This window comes from Sinocyclocheilus anshuiensis, unplaced genomic scaffold (assembly GCF_001515605.1).
Source record: "Sinocyclocheilus anshuiensis isolate Anshui unplaced genomic scaffold, SAMN03320099.WGS_v1.1 scaffold3535, whole genome shotgun sequence".
NCBI lineage: Eukaryota > Metazoa > Chordata > Actinopteri > Cypriniformes > Cyprinidae > Sinocyclocheilus > Sinocyclocheilus anshuiensis.
This window is the reverse complement of record NW_015547843.1, coordinates 13,070-28,127: the sequence shown is the minus strand read 5'-3', so window position 1 is coordinate 28,127 and position 15,058 is coordinate 13,070. Positions and strand designations below refer to the sequence as shown.

Below are 15,058 nucleotides of genomic sequence, written 5' to 3'. Positions count from 1 at the left end.
GCGCGTCAAAATAAAAGTCACGCCTCGAACGCATCGGCCAAACAGAAAAACTTATCGGCCAATGCCGATATTTGAAAAATGCCAAATATTGGCCGATATATCGGTCGACCACTAATTGTATGTATACTTTCACACTTTATTTGCTTTTATTTTAGAATACTTAGTGATTATCTCATCAAAATAGCAAAATATGGCAGTCACAAACCGGGCAAAAGCGCAGTGCTGCGTCTACAACAGGTTTTACACACACTGGATGCATCACGTTCAACTCGAGCGGTGATCTAAAACAGTTGATTTAATCGCCAAACTGGAAAAAGTTTAAAAAACTGAACAAAGTAGCATAGATGAGTTTCAAGTTCAGTGTTAAAAAAAAAAAAACCCCGGAGCAAGCGGAAATTTAAACTTTAAATTTAAAATAAATGTAAACTTTTTTTTTATTTTTTATAATTTAATTAAAAGCTTTTCAAGACCACATGAAGCCAGTTTTAATTCTGGAGACTCTTACTATCTTATGTCAATGACCCATATGACACATCCAAAGTTATTACATATTCAGCTCAGCATGTACAGTAATCACACACATACACTTAAATGCCAGTAATGAGACATGTCACTCATGATGTAATTACCAAGAGGTCAAGACTGGTCAGTAGAGTGTTGTTTGTCTGCTGCAGGACAGCACATCCAGGAAGGAGGGAGGATGTTGAGTGACTGTGACTCATCACAAACTATACGTGCTGCTGCACAAGTGTGAGCGGTCTGAATGGTGTCTATGGAAGTGCACGTGGAATGAGACACGTCGTTCCCTATAGTTCAGTCTGCTATGGGATCTGCAGTCACATGATGTGACTCATTTGCATCCTGTTTCACTCAAATAGTTGCACTCGCACACTGTTCGCTGTGAGGCAGGAAGGGGAACACATCAACTTCCTCTAAACCAAAAGCTTTTTTTTAATGCTTTTTAGGAATGGCTTCACGGCAAAATGGCTTTTCTCTAAAACAGAAGTTGTGATCAATTTCAATTTATAAAAAACATGCTACTACTATTCCTCATGGCTTCAAACTTGAACTTGAGCTACATACATGGACGATACACTACTGGTCAAAAGTTTGGAGTAATAAAGATTTTTTAATGTTTTTAAAGACTTATGCTCACAATGGCTGCATTTATATTATCAATAAATACAGTAAAAATGTATTATGTATTATTATATATTGTGAAATATTAAAATTTAAAGGAACCGTTTTCTATTTTAATCAATTTTAAAGTGTAATTTATCCCTGTGATGGCAAACTGAATTACTGCAGTCTTCAGTGTAACATGATCCTTCAGAAATCATTCTAATATGCTGATTTGCTGCTCAAGAAACATTTCTTGCTATTATCAATGTAGAAAACAGTTTTTGCTGCTTAATATTTTTTTTTGTGGAAACCATGATAAACTACCACTCAAAAATGTTGGGGTAAATAAGATAAAAAACAGAGAGATTAATATTTGTAATTAGCAAGGACACACTAAATCCATGGTTCAACCTTTAAAAATTGTACCAAGGTTTCCACAAAAAAAAATATTACCAAAAACTGTTCTCAACAATTACTAATAATTGAACACCAACAATAATTCTGCATCAAATCAGCATATAATAATTTCTGAAGGATCATGTGGCACTGGAGACTGCAGTAATAATGCTGAAAATGCAGCTTTACCATGACAAGAATGAATTACATTCCAAAAATAAAATATATTCAAATAGAAAAATATTTTTTAATTGTAATAATATTTAACAATATTGCTGTTTTACTGTATTTTTCATTAAATAACTGCAGCCTGGATGAGCATGAGACGTTTTTCAAAAACATTAAACAATCATAATTATTAACGTACATCAAATGTTGCATGTTTTCTTTTCCAAGCAATCAAATGTACAATTTATGCTTGCCAAGTGATGCTGAAAGAAAGACCAGAGCCATACACTTTTGAATCGATACAGTAAGGAACCCCCTAACAATCAGCCAGAACACCCATGCGGCACCCAAGCAACCACCCAGAAAACCTTAGCAACCACACAGCAACCATCAACAACCTAAAAGTGTGATTGCTTTTATACGGGCAAGCAAGCATTACACATTTTCTGCAAAGAATTAAAAAATCGAACTACTTTTATTGCAAAAACGTATCCTATCTTAGTCGTTTGTTAAGTCAGTGAGGCTGAGCCAAACCTGTTTACCTGGCCTCATGGGAAGGCATCCTGGGCAAGCTGCACTTGTTCAACATGGGAATGATGCACTTCACAACTTCCCAGCACATTTATTTCTGCAGCTTTCACAGAGCATTGCGTAAGTTCATCTGACCGCAAGTCAGGTATCATCCACTGAATGCTCTTTTTCCAAGAAAAAGAATTGAGCACAATGGATCTCCTGCTCTAGAGTTCCCAAGCAGCGGTGGGAAAACAACTGCAGACAATTGAGGAAAAGAAATCAAATCAGCAGGTGGCTCACCTAGACCTAGACTTTAAAAAAGATGGTGTGAGATCCCAGTGTGCCTTGCAAACGATTTCAGTCACAGAACTTATCTGAATGTGCAGACAACAAGTTTACTTTAAAGAGATATTTCACCCCGAAATGAAAACTGTCATTGTGTATTCATCTTCATGTTATTTCCCTTATTTTAGTTTTTACTTCTTATAATCACATAAGAATTAAAGTGGTTTTGTGTCATGCTGTCAGTGCACATGCATGATTAGGGCTGCCACGATTACAAATTTTGGGCAACTTTCAACTTTAGTAGTTAACATAACATAACATAACATAACATAACATAATATAATATAATATAATTGGCTTTGACATAAAAGCATTTTAAATATTCAAATATTTATTTTGATAAACTTTAGTAGTTATAATTAGGGCTGTCAATAGATTAAAACACTTTTTGTGCAAATTATCCAGATTAATCACACACTTGTCATGAAATTAAGCATATGCCATTTATCTTGTTTAACACGTTCATCTTGTCATCATTTGCTATATCCAAAGGTTGACGGGTTACAAGTGTATTTTCTGCAAGCTTTTGTCAAGAAAGATTTAGCTACTTTCCAAAAAAGGATAAAAAAGGACAGCAAAGAACCTAATGATATAAGAAGTTTATATAATTGATACATTTATGCACACCAAAGAAAACATGAAAAAAATAAAACTTTTCAGATTTCTCAATGTATAGTGTGTGTGTACAGTGCAAGAGCAAAAAGCTGGTTTACAGCGGAGGGACGTTTTAACGTTCTGTTCAGTGTGTATTTGACAGTGCGAACTATTAATGTAAATGAATGATTACAGAGCACCTTCAGCAAACGGCTGCTGTACTGTACTGTTCCTGCAGTCTGCAGAATAAATGTGCAAAGCTCTGATCCGCTTCCCTTCACCCTCAGGACAGCATAAATCAAATGTGTGTGTGACTGACAGGCTGAGTAAGTGTTTGCAAAGGCCCCCCGCCGATAAAGCAGGCCAGAGCTGGCCCATAACCCTGCGGCACAGGAAATGACTGGGATGCCATAGTGCATCTCCACTTCATCACATGCCAGACCTCTGCTGGGCTTGCACAATATTCAGCTCCAGCTGGAAGAAACGCACAGCAGAAGAAAACAAGACTCTGTAAATTAGCCTTAATAATGGTCTTGTTATGAGCTTGTTTAAAAAACGATAAGGTCTTTCGTATTTATTGTCTGGCGAGATAAGTACAGTTCAAGAGCACTGACTCGGGCTCCATTCTTACGTCTATATTTAAACCCGGGAGGTGTCCTTTATGTCAACGGTCGTCAACAGCAAACACCCGAAGAATGCACAACAGATATGTGTTAACAGCTCTCTGATTTTCCGAGAAGTTGCGTAAAATCAGGCTAGCTCCGCTGGGATCGCCAGCGTTGCGAAGGAGGGATGTGGTACCATGGCTCCGTCTTCTTCCACATCTGCAGTACGCAAAGCTGCCGACCTCAAACAGATGGAGCCAGAGTCCAGGTGCCTGAGGTCATGCGCATGTTTGGATGACAATTATATTGTCTACATATTATAACAAACACTTGGGAAAAAACAATAAATGTCATCTAGCTTTTAAACAAAAGCAATGTGATGATTCAAGGAAGCAGGAACGGATGTCACAAACGTTTGTCAGCGTCGGTGTGTGTGATTTATTCCTATGACGCTTGCTGCTATCAGAAATACAAATGGAATGCACACAGGTTTAAATATTTGCATATCTTTATGTTTTCCTTCCTTTCCTTTTGTGAATTAATCTGATTCATTTATCAAATAAATATTTGCTTATTCTGATGCTCTTCTTCATGATTCATATGGGCTATTACTTCTTAATTAGTACCTTTTGTGAATTAATCGGATTAATTTACCAAATAAATATTTGCAAATTCTGAAGCTTTCATTCTTGATTATTATAAAGAATACATGATCTAATTAAATTTTTTTTTTTTTTACTTAATTTACCAAATAAATGCAGAGTCATAAGGTATCTATATAGTTGTATATACACCCAATTTATACTGTTAACATTTGATATTATAAATATGTCTAAAATACAATATGGAAAATATTTTACAAAATATTAAGTTAACTTATATTACATTATTTTTCTACTTATTATAATATTATACTGTTATGTATTTACTTATACTCTTATTTTAATCTAATATTTTTAAATCTAATTTTAATCTTTGTATCACATTTTTATTTATATTATAATCATATTTTTATTATTTATTTTTACACTGTTTTTCCATGAACCCCTTAGCACTCGCAGTTTACATAAAAATTGCAAGAAAGTTTGAAAACCCTTGGCATGAAGGACCTTAGTGAAACCCTCTTGTCACAAGGACAATAATAGCCCTAAATAAATGTAATTACATATAAATTTTACACCAAATCTACATTGTAAGAAAGTAACATGCACAACACAACTAGATTAAACTAGGTTGCGTAATGTGGTGAAGGACTAGACAGCTTTATTATTGCTGTGTTCACTTTGCAGTGTAGAACATTTAGTTCATAAAGGGAACATTCTAGTTTGTTGCATCACTTGCCGTTGACATAAAAATCAAACACAGCAACTTCATTCAAAATTTCAATGAGTCAGAAAAAACAAGAACAGATTTATGACTAGACAGCTTTATTATTGCTGTGTTCACTTTGCAGTGTAGAACATTTAGTTCATAAAGGGAACATTCTAGTTTGTTGCATCACTTGCCGTTGACATAAAAATCAAACACAGCAACTTCATTAAAAAAAACCCAATGTGACAATTTCAATGAGTCAGAAAAAACAAGAACAGATTTATGGTAAAACTGTCTGTGTCTGTGCAATTATATCTCCAGCTATTCTTAGTGTAGATGTAATAACAAAAAACATAACTCGAGTAATCACTGGCGTCTGCTGTCTGTCGTAGCTCTTCGTTGAAGGTGATGAGAGCACACACAAAGTAATATGAAAGCAATTAGAGTGTCCAGGCAATCTGCTATTTTTGTTTGTCTTACAGCTCATCTGTAGACCAAGTCATGACAAACTATCCCAAAAATGTGAAGAGCTTTTATAACGCTTGTTGTCTTTGCACAATATAGCAGTGCTACATTACCACAGCAAAATGATTAAAAAATTCTTGCGATGCTTTCCCTGATCTTGTGAGCAAGATGATCCAATATTTAGGCTATAATCTCATATTATTTGCTCTGTTATTCAAGTTTTGTTCTTTGAAAACAGCGCATACCTGTCAGGAACCTAAAATATATGTGAGCTCCCCGACAAATCTCAAATACCAAACGCTCCAAGGAGAATTAATCTTTCCAAATGAAGAAGTACAGCTCAGCAGCCATATATGAGGTGGAAAATTTATGTCCTACATAAAACAAAACAAAAAAAGTTTCCGACAGGTACGGTAGTAACAGCATCAGTCTGATGTGATGATCTCTGTTACATTCAATAAGGAGGAGAATATTCCTTCTAAAAACTGTTGTAAAGGCATGTTCACCACAAGAACTATAACCATAATAATAACTTTAATGCCAACTATATTAGTGTCCACACCAATGGATGATAACATTCTCTTTATTATAAGTGTTCACCACAGTTATGTCACTGTCGTTTAAATGCTCAACTCTTTAAAGCAGGATGGATTTTGATTGGCTGTTTTAATCAGCTGAAAAAAATTGATTCCTACAATGTCGTTCCTCTGTGCCGTGATGGTTATAGTTGTGGTCTTTGCTATCTATTTAACCCTTGTTGTGCTGTGCTGAAAATCCTTTACCTAATTCGGTGTTCCCAATCAAACATGACTGACCTTTTAAAAATAGTTAGATCTCTCGTTATGCTATATTTTCTCAAAATCTTGGTCTCAATCTTTTTCTCAGCTTGTTTTCATTCGATTAGCACAGATTTTGCATTACATTTTGTAACCGTTTGGTCATAGGCCTCGATGATCTGAGTTTATGCATCTCAGTTTTCGAGTGAAAAAGCATTATTCGTGGATAATTCTGGCAATGTTTCATCAAAAACTGAGGTGCATAAGCTCAGATCAATGAAGCCTATGAAATTGATAATCTGTGCTGAAATAAAACAAGTTGATAAAAAATTGCATCCAATATTTGGTAATAACAGCAAAACAAGAAATGTATAAACAATTTTTTTGTAGGCCAGTCATTTTTGACTGGGAACACCAAGTGTGACAAGGTAAGGAAATAAAAATCCCCAAAATTACCTTTTTTGTTTTAAACTTTTTTTTTTATACCCGGTGTACTTTCAGGAAAAAAATATGAGCATCACAACATCAGGATTATATTTAGAATGATTTTTAAAACTGTATTAATTGTTATTGGTATATTTAGGTCAGCGCTGTGCTTCATGCTTATTTTTTTTTAATTAGGTTTAAAAAATAATGATTATCAGACAAATGGACTGTCCATATGCTTTTCATATCTTCATCCCTGTTCCATGTCATGTTGTTGCCTTTTTGTGCCAAAAAACCTTTGTCCTTGACACAGTCTCTGGAGATCTACATGAAATCACTCTTGCTCGGGCTCGTTTCTGTCTCTCATCTTGATTTACAGACTCTGATAACTGATAGCACGTGCATTTCATCTTTTAAAAGCGCCTCCACATATGTCTCTCATCTCCCAATGGAAAACAACACATTACAGACCTACATACAGCTTAGCTATCAGATGACACAACTATATGAAACCATTTCATCTGTATTGGTTTAGAATTTTTATATATATATATATAAAATATATATATATATCAAAACTTTCTGATCTAACGACCCTGCTCTGCTCGGCTGCAGATGTTGACATCCACGGCCCAAGCTGGTCTGTATTATTTTGACGAAAGTATGTTCGGAATGTCCAGTGACTATAAAAGTCGCTAGCTGTTTAAACTGCACAGCATCATTAAAATCCCCCTGCCACATTGACGTGAAGTAGTATAACACGAGGAACTACCAGAGGGATCCTACTCTGAGATTAATGGCAATGTGAGCGCTTATAAAGGAATGTGATGGACTCACACAAAATAAGTCACGAGGTGCTATGACAAGAAAGACAAAGTTACGCAAAACCTAAACAACTTAACATACATCAAACATCCCTCTTACAGGAAGCACTATACTTATAGATCAGTAAGCTGTACCAAACTGTCACAATAAATAATACTTCTCTGAATTAAAACAGTATTATATCCTATAGTGTAATAAATCAGTGCTGCAATAAGTCATGCTGCCTCAATGCAGGCTGAAAAATTCTGGAACTTTGAAACTAAAAGGTTCATTTCGATTCACCTTGTCAGAGATGTTTGTTTAACACTAAATCTGCTGTTCCCTTTCTAAAAAGACTACGTCACGGATCCTATCAGGAGGTCCCATCGGCAGTGTTTTAAAGGGAGTATTTCTCCTAAATACTGCAGTTTGAAAAGAATCAGTATTTTGCAAATATACAATATTTAAAATATTAAAGAAAACTTTTTTTTTTTTGTGCAATGGCAACCACTGAATAATACTGCAGGAAACTCTGCACTGAAAAATCACAATCCAATGTTTTTAGTGTTGCAGCATTCCTGTATTTTGTGATCTGGAACTCTGGCGGGAGTAATCGTATTACTTGACTAACTGCTCTGGTGCTTTTGCTTTTAGGTCGCTGTGGTAATAAATTCTGGTAATACTGATGCCCACCTGTAGAGCACAGTTCATCATGCGAACGATATGATCAAACTGCTGGTGGTCCAGGATAGCACGGTTCTGCTGCACGTGGCGGCTGAGCTCTTCGGTCAGGCACTGGCGTGCTGCTTTGCCTTTCAGCGCCCGAAGAGCCGCAGGGAGTGCCTGAAAGAAACAGCAGCGTCAAGACATTACTAAAACATATGCTTTTAAAGTGCTCACCATCCACCTAAACCAGACTGGGCCGCCCTCATCTGGATGCAGAAGCGGTTCGCTTGTATACGCACATGCAAAGGGCGCAATCGCTCCAGCTAAATCCAGCCAGTTGACCTCTGACCCATAGTTAAAATTCCAGAAGGGTTGTTATTGATGAGATTTTACGTCTAGACGGAGGCAGCACCCTCCGCTCAGGTTTACTCGGGCTGACGGAGTAGAGGTTGTGTGGAGGTGATGTCTTTACTGGCTCAGAGAAGCCATTAAGCTGCAAGCACAACATTTTTACAACTGTAAAGGGATGCAAGCTTGCATTGTATAACCTACAATTTAAACTCAAATGTGTGCAGGTAGCTGGCTACCATTCCAACACAAACACACAAATGATGGCCGGCTCCAAACATCCTCTGTGAGCAGATTTCCTTTGCTACAGGTAATTTGCACAGAGTTATTTAGCCTAAAAAAATGTTAAGATGCTTTAGACAAACAGCAGTCACGGTTAATGTTAGAATAATATTAGTATTAGTGATAAGGGCAGGGAAATTAGAAGAATGTTTGTGACTGTTTGTTCACCCCTTTCCTCCTACGTTTGTACGACTTGCAGCTGGAGAGAGCTTTGCTTATCGTGCTGCGAATGCCATCACGAATGCATGCTGTCTTTTTCCAGATGTGCAAGTGAATGTGTGGGTTTAATCCTTATGTCATCACAGAAATGATTGCATCACCTTCTCTGTCTCCAGAGTCTTGTTGTCGAAGATGAAACCGATGCACGTCCGGACCACCTCCAGTCTACGAGCGCTGTTAAAAACCGAGCTGGGCTTGCCCATGATAGACACTGCATAAAAGACAAGAACAGTTAACAATGCATTACAGTGACTTAACCGTGGTTAAGCAGTATTGTTATGCACAACACAAAGTGTTTATACTGTAAACCTCTTAACTGTGATAAAAATCACTATTACACACCATCTCAAGTGGCTTATTGCTATTATAACAGGTCAAAAGCAAAATAAAAAGACACCAGCGTCAATAAGTAACCTCTTTTAAAAAATAATCAAATAGCTCCCTTCAGGATGATACAAGACCCCTGTGCTTCACACCAGGATCCTGATCACCCTTGTCGAGGTTTATTCTGCATTAATCATCAACAGTTCTAAATTGTTTTAATTACTTAACAAATAAGTAAATCAGAGGTTTAGAACCTTTTTTTGTCTGCCAAACCCAAATTGTATGATAATTATCTGTCTTGAACAAAATTAAACTTAACTTCTGTATCATGCTGACCTTAACCAATGTTACCCTGTCTATAAGCGAAGTTTTAAAATAGCTTTACTTGTTATCTGATAATAATTAGAACAACGTATTTATTCATTTTGATAAAATGAGAGTAATTTGTTAAGTGGTATTATGATAATTACCTTTTTATATGTTTTAAAAAAATTACATGTAATAAATTTAAATAATTTTAGTACTGCCCACACATTGCCAGTCAAAAGTTTGAAATATTAAGACCTTTTTTTGGTCTGTTTTTGAAAGTCTGCATTTTATTGGTTAAAAATAGTAATATTGTGAAATATTATTACCGTTTAAAATAACTTTTAAAAAAGAAATGAATAATTTTATTTAGCAGGGATGCATTAAAATACACAAAAGTAACAGTAAACACATATATAATGTTTCTACTGTTTAATATTTCTATTTCAAATAAATGCTGTTCTTCCGAACATTTGATTCATCAAAGAATCCTGAAAAAATGTATCACAAAAATAAAAAAATAATAACTGAGCACCAAATCAGCATATTAGACTGATTTCTGAAGGATCATGTGACACTGAAGACTGGAGTAATAATGATGCTGAAAATGTAGCTTTGCATCACAGGAATAAATTACATTTTAAAATATATTAAAAAAGAGAACAGTTTAATTAATAACAATTTCACAAAATTACTGTTTTACTGCCTATTTTATCAAATAAATGCAGCATTAGTGTGCATAAGATGTTTCATTCAAAAACAAAAAAATCTTAATTACTGCAAACTTTTGATCAGTAGTATATGCACCGCTAGTTAATATAATAATTTCACATAAAGTCACATAGTAATAGTTAACTCACTCACCCACAGGTGGTCCAGCAGGCACCACACACTTCCTCTCTGGACGGGTACTGATAGGGGCGGTGTGCTGCTTGGCCAGGCCCTCCTGTATCAACTCCTCCACCCTCTCCTCCTCCAACAAGGGAAAGGGCACCACATGCACCCGCAGGTGTGAGCCCTCGGTGGGCCGAGGCACTTTCTGGAAGGCCATGTGGGGGTTTGGGTTCTCCTACAGAATGCATGTCAAAACAACTGTCTAAATTCAGTATTAAGAGCTGCAGCTTAATGGATTTCCATGTAAAAATTGGAAAAAGTTCACCATCAGTCATCCAGAGCATAACTCTATGAGCACTACAACCTCCACTGTGAAAATGTGCTTTTCGCAGTCATTCATGCTTTTGTATATTGTGAGTGAAAATTTCCCGGGATAAACTGAGCAGTATTTGATCCAAAAAGGTGACCTGCTTTCACGTGCGTGTACATCACTTACAAAACATTCATCAAAAGTACTATCCAGTCTTTAAGTGTAAAACTTTTAATAATGAGGGGAAAATTACAGAGTTCACCTTTCAAGAAGCCTTAATAAAATCCATCAAATGTGACAAGGGAGAACTCTTGGCAAAAACAGAAGGTCAACCAGAAGGACAGAGAATACATGCATCAAACAGCAGCCACTAAAGTTCAAGCACCTGAAGGAACATTTATTAGAGATGGCGTCATGTGCTTACGTTTTTGTAAAGTTGCTCGGACAGCTCTCGCAAGCGCTTCTGGAATTTGACCAGGTTCTCCTCTTCCTCCTTAAAGCAGTCTACATCTAAAGCCACCAGCTACAGAACAGAAAGAGAGGAGTTCAATGTAGGAACCCATGAATCTGTGGTTACAGTGTGTACAAGAAATCAGTTTTTCCACCTGTAATTGATTTAACATTACCCAGAACAATAGCTGGAATTTCACTCAGCTACACTGAGTCACGCATGTATTATCTTCCTCTTGTGGAATGATGTTACTTAGTAGGAGAGTAAATATTTGCTCTAACAATGATTCGATCCGATTACAGTTGTTTACTGAATCGTGCCATTACAGTACATGATGAAATAGTCACAAATTTCATTCTGATTCCATCAGAGTTTTTTGGTACAATTCATAATTATTTAAAGAAATATTCTGAAGACACAAAAAATGGGCTCTGTTTCAGCAACTAGCAAGTTTCCTTGCTGTCTACTGTCTACATGGGCAGCATCCTAACTGAAATAAATCATGTAAGTGACTGATTTGGAACGTTCTATATAGGCAGCAACATGAAGAGCAGAGGAGACATTAATCACTAAGGATTATAGAGGCATCTCACTTCACTTACTCATGCACTACTCTGTGCCATTTTGTAGATAAATAGACTTCAAATACCCGAATGAAGTGAAGTGTGTAATATTGGATACATACGTAGTAGAGAGGAATGGCACCAGTGTTGGATGCCAAAATAACCTACATATTAGTAAATAGTGCATAGTATATAGTGCGTCATTTGGGACACAACTTATTTATGGTGTTAGCATGTTGCTACGTTAACACTGCAATACTCAATTAGGGTGGGCATTTGTCCGGTTTTAGGTCAGACAGTCTGGTTTTGAAACACTGTCAACCTACCAGCGCAGCCTTGAGCCGCACAATCATTTGTCCTCCTTTTAAGATCATCACTATTTAATACTTTATTCAATGGTGCATAATAAAAAATATAATTATTAAAAAAAAAAAACTTTGTTTAAGTTATTATTACGTGAAGTACATTTTAGACAAAATATTGACTGTTTTGCTATATTCCTCCAACAAAATTAGTTCCAAAAAGAGTCTCTGATGCATCTCTGATGTTTTGTTCCTGAATGATTCAGAATTTTTTAATTCTATGATTCAGTGATCCGTTCATAAAGACAGTCATTTGTTTCATTCCTGAATGAATCGGTTGTTTTGAACGAAACGGCTGAATGAATGAATCAATGATGCATTAATTAAGCTAATGACTTGCCTCCACCTACTGGCATTTTAAGTTGCATACTTAAAGCATTTTTTCCAACATTTCATGCTTCTATATTCTATTTTATATTTAAAACAATCTCATAACATTTAACAATGATTATATTACCTAAAAAGTGTAATGTAATGTAATTTTTTGTGATGTCATTTTGTATCAATAACGGACTACAATTTGTAGCACTGCATATATGCATCTCAGTACATTCAGCAGTACACTTTAATCATATTTCAAAGACAATATAATTATGAAATGACATATAAAGAAGTATCTACTTCCGGAGTGAATCAAAAAACACTGTTAAGTTCAACTGACTGAATTAAATATACATTTAAACTACAACACATTTTCATTTTGCACATAAGTATATTCTTTTAAGGTATATAATATCTGTAATAAGTAGTCTTATATAGCATACTATTTCTTTTTTTGTTTAAGTGTTGTGCTTATATATGAACAAGACTTGATCTTTTTGAAAGAATGATGACATAACCCGAAATGGCTACCTTTTTTGTCACTGTAACAACAATTATTCTTAAATTTTGGATAGTGAGGATATGCAGCCACTCACAGAAAAGGTGAGATGAACATATACATTTAAATGTATAATATCATACATTTAAAGGGCTAGGGCTATCGCTATCATGCCCTTATAAAGGTAATAAAAATCTGTTTAATTTGGACATCAATTTAAAGGGGGCCAAATATTCTACCTTAATGGAAAAGTTCATTTCTGTCACTGCTTGTAGGTTTGGGATTATTTTTCCAGGTTTGATGTTTTTTTTCTGCTTTCTCCACCATCTTGGACAGACTGCTTGTCGCATTATATTCTGGGATTGCCTTTCTCACTGCAAATAGCCAAATGTTTCCTACGTTCACAAACAGCCCTTGCATTTGGAGGGCGCCCATGAATTATCCATTTCTACACCCCTGTGTTACTTAGTGGGCTCTGATAAAGAAGTACCGCACCTCATCAAACAGATCACAGGCTCTGTATGGAGGTCCCCGTTCAGACACGAATCCCGCAAAGGCCATGCCATCCAACACCTTGGTCAGGAAGTCATTTTCTATCAGGCCCCGTTGGCCCAGGAATGCAGCCTATCAGGGAAAAGAAGGTCAACGATCAAAGAAAAATCATGGCATCTGCTAAACTTCCACTTCAAACCAGCAGCCAAGTTTAATTCAAATGTTGCAGAGAGATTTTTTTTCAACAAAACAACTTCCAGAAGAAACAAAGTCAGACGTCTGTTATCTGCATCACCAGATACATCAAATGAGATGGGCATATGTATATTTAAACAGATCCCCTGCAGCATCAGCCAGTAAATTAAGGAGCATTTGGCAGGACTCAAGTTGCTCAGTTTCGAGATGTGAAGCATTCTTGTGCTATAATCTGAGCCATGTGGGGTGCTTTATGGGGATCGTATTGAGACGTTGCCACAGAGACATCGGCCGACACAAACAAAAACAGGTTGGGGGGTGAAATAACACTTGCAAATACAAGTTTGATACTTTTCATATGGCTCATTGCGAGGACAATCCGACGGACCAAAGTGTTTTAAACAAACTAACCGCGATACCATCGGCATGAGCGCTTACGTTTGCACCGAGGCACTTCAAAGCGAAGCATGGATGAGGCAAAGCTCAGTGCTTATCTAGCGAGTTCATTGAGATTATTCTTTCATTCTCTGGCTCTGACCCAAACCCATGGTGTTTATGAAAAGGCAGGTGTTTGTACAAGTGCAAGCTGCCTTGGGTTAAGGTAAGATAAACAATGCTGTATTTCAAACCAGTCACAGTTGTTTGTACCGTCTGGCAGCCTATATAACATGACATGAGATTAATATTTATTCAGTGCGTCCTCCTAAGAAGTTAATATTTACGAGTTGGGTAGTCGTAATTATGATGTCAGGTGCATTCAAATCATTTTGTTCGTAGCAAGACGGCAATGTACCTGTTTGTTATAATTCAACAAAATGAACAAAATATGATGAGCAATTCATTAACAAATCATTGTTTTGATATTTTAGTGGATCAGTAGATCCAGTTCTCAAGACTGGCCTATACTTTGGTTAAAGCAGAACACAAAATCAAAACACTACATGTGAATAAGGTAAAAACAACAACTAATAGATAACACCATACTTCCCCAGTTGATTAATCACTGAACATTAGGACAATTGTGTTGTATTACAAGTTTATTATGACGTTATGTTAAAATGTCATTTATATTTTATAATAGCATTATCTTATTAAATCTATTAATTTGCATACATTTCCAGAAATGAAATCTTAACAGAGGATAAAGCCAGGTTTAAATTTCCTGTTTCATTTTGTTAAAGGTTTTTACAGAGGCGTTTTAGATATCTCTTTTTTAATCACTTATAAATCAGAAAATACTGTCAACAGCTAGATATTTGTAGAAATAAAATATTATAGAAATCAGGAAAATGACATATGAATAAACTCCCCTTTGTATGTGCATGTATGTGTGTGTATATATATATATATATATATATATT

The 15,058-nt window shown here is 36.0% G+C and overlaps 1 protein-coding gene across 1 annotated transcript in view; it reads right to left on the bottom strand.

The window, feature by feature from the left end:
* Nucleotides 1–15,058, bottom strand: part of LOC107704662 (myotubularin-related protein 13-like) — a gene marked incomplete at both ends in the record, with an annotated part of 49,217 nt that overhangs the window by 29,130 nt on the left and 5,029 nt on the right. The window contains 5 exons of the mRNA XM_016507651.1: nucleotides 8,219–8,368; nucleotides 9,142–9,251; nucleotides 10,535–10,739; nucleotides 11,239–11,337; nucleotides 13,506–13,634. Coding sequence (XP_016363137.1) covers nucleotides 8,219–8,368; nucleotides 9,142–9,251; nucleotides 10,535–10,739; nucleotides 11,239–11,337; nucleotides 13,506–13,634 — 693 coding nt within the window. The remainder of the gene's footprint in view (nucleotides 1–8,218; nucleotides 8,369–9,141; nucleotides 9,252–10,534; nucleotides 10,740–11,238; nucleotides 11,338–13,505; nucleotides 13,635–15,058) is intronic.